Source organism: Cyprinodon variegatus, unplaced genomic scaffold, assembly GCF_000732505.1.
Source record: "Cyprinodon variegatus isolate N-32 unplaced genomic scaffold, C_variegatus-1.0 Scaffold1509, whole genome shotgun sequence".
NCBI classification, from domain to species: domain Eukaryota; kingdom Metazoa; phylum Chordata; class Actinopteri; order Cyprinodontiformes; family Cyprinodontidae; genus Cyprinodon; species Cyprinodon variegatus.
Window position 1 is genome coordinate 9 of NW_015151962.1, and position 7,860 is coordinate 7,868.

A 7,860-nucleotide genomic window follows, 5' to 3' on the forward strand; every position below is an offset into this window, starting at 1 on the left:
ACATGAGTTTTAAAGTATTGGATATCGGCCAAAATCCCAATATCGTGCATCCCTAATTAAGGTCATAGGGAAACGGCTGTTCCAACAGTTGCATTTCTGATTTCTGCTATATTAGCTGTGCCATATGAATCAAAATGCAATGACCGAAAACATTTGATTGACAGATGATCGTTGATATATGATTGGCCGAATTTAGGTCGACAAGCTGACGTATAACTAATTGGCCTGCATAAGATGACGGGAAAAAAACCACAGATTTTAAAACCGGATTTTTTTTTTAAAATATTAATGTTCTAACTTTTGGGACAAAATCATATGATAAAGAATACATTTATATACGTGTTTAAGCCAGAATGATTTGACATTCAAATATGACTTCCCTACGACTTTAACAAATAAGCAACACAAAAAGAAAGAAATAATAATTCCATGTAAAGTGCTCTGGATATCAGAAATATCCGATCCAAGTATCAGATCGATGCATCTTTAGTGAAATATAGAGCTAATTATTGTTTTTATCTAGAATGAAACCAGCATAGAAACTGCAGTTTGGGGAAACACCTTCAAAACCCAAAGTAGTGGTCTCCTGTATTCATTCTCAGGCTGCTGTGGATGAACTTGGACCCAGTCTCCTCTAGAACATTCCTTCATATCAGAGAGGTTTCAATCAGAGATGGATGTCAGCCGCTGTATTAGTGCTTTTTCTGTATGTGCATCGGCTGATACCTGAATCTGTTTGTGGTTTCATCATTGTGCTCAGCAGCCATTGTTTTAGATCAGGTAAAGCTAACGCAGCACTGCTCCCCTCCTCTTCTATCATTGTAAATGTTCTGTTTGAATTTTTATATTAAAGTTTTCTTCTTGTTTTAATTTTGACTTGTGTAACATTTGTTTCCTTTGAGTCATTTTTATCACACAAATTGCGCAAGAAAAAGGAATATTGGCCCCAAAAATAACATACTAAGGATTGGTTAGACTGATGACATAATGGCATGGGCCTTATAATAACTGCAGCTTCATTCAGGCAGAGCTTTGGTCTTTGACTAGGCCATTCCAACACCTTCAGTTTATCCTCTAAGCCTTTCTGCTGTAGGTGTCCCACTATCTGTCTGCTGTCCTGTTGAGGATGCGGTCGGGTCAAAGACTCAGCTGGTGGACAGAGGATCTCAGGTTTTATTTAAGAATACTGTGGACTACAGCAGAGTTTACAGGTGGAAGCATCTGTTGAAAACCTTTCCTTCAATGAAACTAGAAGTGAAATCTTGCAACCATTCCACCCTGAAGCAGCTTTAAGTCACCGCTGATGTCATAAAGCCTGGGTCTGGGTTGGGTAAGTGGGGCTCACCTGTCCGTCGGTGCCGATGGAGCCACCGCAGTCGTTAAGCAGCTCGGACATGTCGTAGTAGCTGGTGAACTCCCACAGGCAGGCCTCCAGGTTCAGGTTCCTATAGAAGCGTAGAGAGTTTGCTGAACGCATGGCGGCGCTGTACTGGTATGGCGACGTCTCCCCGATGATCTCAGGGTTCTTTGTCGCATCAGTGATGAAACCGTAGGCGGTTTGGATCTCGTTGAAGTCCAGCAGGTTGGAGCAGCGGTGGTTCCCCACACGTGTGCCGTCCGGGCTCAGGGTGAGCTCAAAGTTAGACAGAGGTCTGGTGGAGATCACTGGGAGCATTCCTGGGGGGGAGGGCACAAGTTCACGGTAGATTGATTTGGTCTTTAGCTAAATGGAACCAAGCATGGAAGAAACTCACCATCCATGTGAGGCATGCTGATGGTCAGCTTGATGAGGTTTGGGAAGTCTGGATCATCTGGACCGGTGTAGCGGATCTTGGCTGAGAAAGGTTCTGCTCCAACAGTTCCCGGGACCCTGGGCTGACACATTCCTGTGGGGAGTGGAAGCCGTTGCAAATTACTGAACTCACAGAGGCATCAGCCTGAGCTGACGGATTCTTCTAGAACTCACCCTCCTCAGTACTGATGATGACGATGGGACTGGACAGCTCCAGCCCAGCGTGGCCATCCGTGTTGAAGGCTCTGGCTGCACACTGAACTCTGGACCCGGCCTGGAAGTAGATGGAGTCCAAGGTGATGGATTTGGTGTTGGTGAAGAAGGTGTTGGTGTCCACCTCCCTCATGGGGCTGGTCACTCCGTCGGGTCCGGTGGGAGCGCTGATCAGCCAGCGGTACTGGGTCAGAGTGTCGTTGATGTTCTCTGCAGAGCAGAGGGAGCCTGTTTTATCAAAGTCGTGGTACTTTGGGTTGCAGGCCTGGAAATGCAGAGAAACAGTTAAGAAAAACATTCAGATAAGCAACGTTTGATGATCAGAGAGCAGAAGGAGCAGGACTGGACCCACCGTCACACACACTACAGGGTAGCCGTTTGGTGGGTTGGGTCTGTCTCCGGTTCTGGTTGTGTCATCATACATGAGGAGAGACACCACTTGAGGCACTGCGGGGAAGGTGACATCTGCAACACTGTCCATCTCCTCAATGTAGACCATGGCCTTGTTCATCTGGGAGGAACAGGAGGAAACTGTAACTTCTCCAACGGTTCTCAGTCATCCAGGTCAACATCATTCCAAAAAAAAAAACAATCTACTGGAATTTGTTTCCAAGTTTGAAAACGTTTCGATTCCCATCTAGGAAGCTTTTTACATTTAAAATGTCAGAAATAGCGTTGAGTTTGAGGCTTTAGAGAAAGGACCAAAAAAAAAAAGCCTATTTTTGGCTTAGAAAACATGCAAACTGACCCAGAAGAAAGGGTCCGCCCCTTAGGAATGGAGAGTTGTTTGGGTTCTTTGTTAGCCTGCAATACCCCGATACTGGTCTATGCCTATTTGCCTATTTGTTCACTAAAGAACATCTGAGCTTCATTATCGCTGAGATTAAATCACACACAGGTCGACTGTCTTTAGCTTCTGAAACAAGTAGGTTGGACTGGGTTTTATTTAGGGGTGAAATAAATACAAACATACAGTAAATACTGTGGTCTTATCTCTAATGTGGTAAAATAGGAAGTGTTTTTATGGTTTTCCTTCCTTTGCTAAAAAATTAGCCACGATCTAACAGTCTAGATCTGTGCTGATCATTAACCGATAGGTCAGCAGTTCTGCTCTCTGGTTCTCTTCAATCATCTCAAATGTCCATTTTCTCTCTAATTTTGACCAATATAACTCATTCCATGTCACGTTTTTTCCTGTGGCTAATTTACCTCTTATTGGTCTTTCAGACTCTGACTGTAATCTGTAATCAGATCAGAGATGCTGTGATTCCATACATGCAGATTTAAAGAGGAGCTCCCTTTGGGATTCACAGCTTTAATTACAATATCACGAAGCACAAAGCAATTTTAAAAGTGATGATCTATTTCTGGGTTGAATGGCATGCGGCTGCTGCAGAGCGTACGGCTAGAATGACCCCGTTCTGTTTATAGGTTTGTCTTCTGCAGGGACATTCCCCTCAGCATCTCATTCCAGAGGGAAAAGCTTTTTAAAGAGCTGAGCTTCGGCTCTGCTGCGCTGACAGCGAGGCCAGCTGCTGCCTGCCTATTTTAACACGGGCTGACATGACGGGAGGCGTGTTCCCGTGCGCAGGCTGTTTGTTTTTTGGCGCCATGCGGTCTTTAGCTCACCTGTATTTCAGCCACCATGTGGTCATCAGGCTTCATGTGAACTGTGAAGGCCTCTCTCATCTCTCTCTGACCATCATACAGGATCTCGATTTCAACAAAATGTTCCTTCTCTCCTTCCTTGAACTCCACATCTTAAAAACAAAACGGAAGGTAAAGACGGATCAGCTGAGAGGATTTCCAGCCCAAGCCCAGACCAGGGCCCCTTACCCTCTGACAGCGGGTTATAATCTTCTCCAGAGGTTGCAGAGCCATCCTTCGTGTGCACTCTCACCACCGAGAGCTTTGATGTGTCTCCAAAACGCAGGATGGGAATCTTCACTCTGGCCACCTCACCTTTGACCTGAGGTTCACGCACGCTGTATTTGATCTCCGAAAAACGGATGATAGGCTCTAAAAAAGGAAAGTTAATCCAATAAGACCAGTGAGAATCCCCACAGATTATTTCAGTAGAAGTCAGAAATAATATTGACCTCTTGGTTTATTTTTTCAGCTTGCTTGGAGCAGCCTTAGAAAAATTCAACCTTTAACTTTGATGCAAACGTGTATTAGATTAATAATTGGTTCTTAACCTCTAAATTCCCCTTAGAAATAGTTATGAATACTCCTGCTATAAAATAAACCAGAAATAGGGAATAAAAATGTTTGTAAGTAGAGTTTTCTAGCTGCACAGAAACTCAGCATAAACACATAAAAACTAAAACACATTTGTCCTTACATCTTCTGTAGCTTCCTTTTCTTCTGGTCATTGGCTGTTGTTCATGGTGTCAGTCTGGCTAACAGATTCTAAGGTCACTAGATTTGGATTGTTTCTTTCTGAAATGATCTTTTTATCTCTCCGACCTGGTTTCAGTGTTCTGAAATGAATTTCAGTGAAGAAATGTGCCCTAACAAGGACCCAAAGAGGCTTTAACCAGGCCCACAGCATTACTAAACTAAACAGTGGGAGGAGCTTCCAGATACATGCATCTTTTGCTTCACATCAAACTCATCTATACTGTTTTATTGCTTTGTGTCAAGTCTGCTGTTACAATTCCAGCCGAAGGAGGAGACATCCTCCATTTCCAAACAAGTTGTTTGCCTATCGTTAGCAGCTAATAGTTGTGGAGGCTGGTTGACCCCCTGTTGCCGCTCTTGGCTGCAGATTGTTTCACCATCAAAACTTCCTCCTCACTGCATAGCAGTGAAGTAAACCTGGGTTCTCAGCTATAAGGCTATAGCTGCTGGTATCTGTCTTACCTCATTTTAATTCTGCAGGGGAATGGAGGTGTTTATTGCCTGGTTCCCAGAAAATCTAATCAGTTAAGAAAATAAGTTGTATATAAATAAAATGTGAAGTTCCATAAAAGGGGTGAAAATAATTGTCCAGGTTGTGTTTATTATTTTTAAAAGTGGAGGGCATTAGGTTAATGTTTGGAACAGGATAGAACACTAGATGGAGAAGGCTTAATGAGTTAATTACCTTAAAGGAGCCAAGATCTAACAGTTATCCGAGATCAACCAGATCCAGAGCCACTTGTTTAAAGTTCTGCTAGCAGAACAAAGCCTCTTAGCATTGACTAATGAGGACGAATAATACAAGTAATTGGGTATATCGCTCTTATATACTATTTATTTTCCTTTCAATAAACAGGATGCAAACTGTGATCTTGCAGTTAGAATCCAGTTAATTGAAAGGAAAGTAAATAGTCTGATGCTACGTTCAGACCGCAAGCGCTGGAAGCAGCAAAAAAGCTTCTGCTGCTTAATTTTTGATGCTTGTTCACATTAAGGTCAGACGTGCGCCAAGAGCATCTTCGATGCTCCTGAAGCACGTCTAGTAAAATGTGTCCAGATGCTTTTCATGCTTCTGCTGCTTCTGTGTTCAATGGCAGAGAGCGGCTTTACTATATTTGCTGTGATCAGTGGGTAAAAAGTAGTTTTATAATGTTTTTAAGTGAAAAAGTCCACCTGAAAACTTCATCTGTGCAGTCAGTTTATCAAGATTACCATCCTGCCTTCAAATATTATTTTGCTGTAAGACCAACACGAAACCCCTGCACACCGGCGGTGCGCTGTCACTGGAACTCCCCTTAGACAGCAGCCTCTGGCCTGGTCGCCTCTTAGGGGTTTCTGTTACTGTTTTTGCGGCGGGTGGAAGATGTTTCTCATGTAGGTAATTCAAACTGCAGGCACCATTTTAATTTAGTGTAGGCGTTAATAAACTGTTTTAAGGGGAGTGATCATAGCGATCTGCATCAGCAGTGCTGTCTATCTCCCTGCCAGCTCCCAGATCGGCTTCTCTCACTGCTTTATGTGGCACATCAAGTAGCAAAAGTTACATTTTTCCATCTCCAGCAGTTGCTTCTTGTGCAACGCGCCTCAGATGCTCAGAAGCTCAAGAGGCGCTGCTTCAGCTGCTCAGATGCATTAAGATGCGCTGCTCCTGTTGCTCTAGAGGTTGCAGGACCTTTTGATGCGCCTTGATGCGTGCTAACCATTGACTTTGCATCAAAACCAGCTGCATCTGCTGCCTCTGCAGCATGCGGTCTGAACGTAGCATCACGGTGTTAGAGCAACATATCCTGTCTTACATTTCTGTTCAATGCAAATCAAAAGAGCATAACATTTTTAATTATTGTATTTTATTCGGTAATGTAATAGTTTTCTCTTTAGTTATAATTGCTGTTTAGTATTATGTTAATGCTAAATGCCATATTATTTGTATAGATGTTTATCTTCTAAGCTGGGGGGCGCAGGGGCCTGGTAATGGTATGGTGCCCATTTACCTTTACCGTCTGATGGGCCCAGTGCCCCCACAGCCCACCATCTGGCTCTGCCCCTGGCTGCTACTTCAAAGCTTTTCCATATCAAATCCTTTAACATGTTATAGTGTATTTGATCGTACTGTCTTTGTCATCTGTGATGGTGACCAGGGCATCCTTCTGCTCTCCAATCGAGGCGCCATACGGGGATTTGCTCTTTGGACTCCCCAGCACCAGGCGGAACTCCTCCTCTTCCTCATGAATGGAGTCGTCCATCAGGCCAACCACACATGGCTTCTCTGACTCTCCTAGAACAGCAGAAAACATTCAGTTAGGACAACAGTAAGGATGGGTGAGGAGGGAGGAGACTTGGTGACTTCGCACCTGGCAGGAAGGTGATGATGGACGCCTCCGTATTCGGCCTCTCGCTGTAGTCCATCATTACCTGAGCGGAGCCCTGCCGGGTGTAGCAGCGCACCGTGGATCTGAGGCTGATGTCGCCGCTGCGGTATATTATGGCTCTCACTTCACCATCTGATTCGTCCACCTTGTAGCTGCCCTCCTTAAACTGAACCTTTGGCACTGAACCAAGAAGAACCATGAAGATCGTTCAACAGATTGAGAGCAGGTACTTTAACTGCCTGAGTGTTTGGGCTGATGTCCTAAGAGCCATGGAGCCCAACTAGGGCCATGAAGTTTGATCAAAAACTTATATTTGATATTTGTAAACTGAAAAAAAAAAGGATTTAAAACTGAAAACATATGTTAAAAAAAAAAAAAAAAAAAATCAGATTTTTTTTTGCCCCAGTTTCAAACTGCTGGTCCCTCTTATTGGGGAGGGGCTTAGATGTTATGGGGTGTGGATTGATGATTGCAAGTGAAGGCACCTGGACAAAATATTCCAAGCTGTTGCATTCAGAAACCGTGGGAACTAGAAATACTCTAAAGAATCATGGGTATTTGGTTTGTTCATCGGTCACTTCACTTCACTGATCTGATGATTGTACTGTAATCAGTCTGACGGCTCTTCTGCTTTATTTTGAAAGGATGGGAAGCATCCAACAAGGACTGAAAACGTTCCTCATATTGGTCAATATCAGCTTCACTGCTCAGATCAGTGAGGCAGTTTTTACTTTTTAAAAACCTTTTACATAAACGCAGCATATTCATGAGGTTTTAAAGACATTTCTTTTTCCCACGGTTCCTGAATGAAACAGAAGAAAATATCTTGTCCAGACATCTAAGCTCTCAGCTATCATTCCACCCCTCACATAACATACGGTAAGCTCCGCCCCCCCGCCATGGGGCCAGCATTTTTTTTTTCTGGATTGAATTGTTATTTTCTAATTTTGTTTTTAGTGTATTTTTTTTATTTTCAGTTTCAAGCATATTTTTTAGTTTAAAATCCTTTAAAAAAATCTTTACTTAAAATATTTATTTGTGTGTCCAAATAGATTTTAAGTTAAAATTTTCTTTATTTCAGTA

General features: G+C 43.2%; 1 protein-coding gene across 1 annotated transcript in view; it reads right to left on the reverse strand.

Moving 5' to 3' along the window:
* Window positions 1-1,291: 1,291 nt before the first annotated feature.
* Window positions 1,292-7,860, reverse strand: part of LOC107103703 (FRAS1-related extracellular matrix protein 2-like) — a 39,040-nt gene continuing 32,471 nt past the window's right edge. Inside the window, exons 9-16 of the mRNA XM_015403502.1 lie at window positions 6,760-6,957; window positions 6,519-6,683; window positions 3,842-4,024; window positions 3,635-3,765; window positions 2,358-2,516; window positions 1,967-2,270; window positions 1,755-1,886; window positions 1,292-1,677 (exon numbers count right to left, since the gene is read on the reverse strand). Coding sequence (XP_015258988.1) covers window positions 1,307-1,677; window positions 1,755-1,886; window positions 1,967-2,270; window positions 2,358-2,516; window positions 3,635-3,765; window positions 3,842-4,024; window positions 6,519-6,683; window positions 6,760-6,957 — 1,643 coding nt within the window. The 3' untranslated portion in view covers window positions 1,292-1,306. The remainder of the gene's footprint in view (window positions 1,678-1,754; window positions 1,887-1,966; window positions 2,271-2,357; window positions 2,517-3,634; window positions 3,766-3,841; window positions 4,025-6,518; window positions 6,684-6,759; window positions 6,958-7,860) is intronic.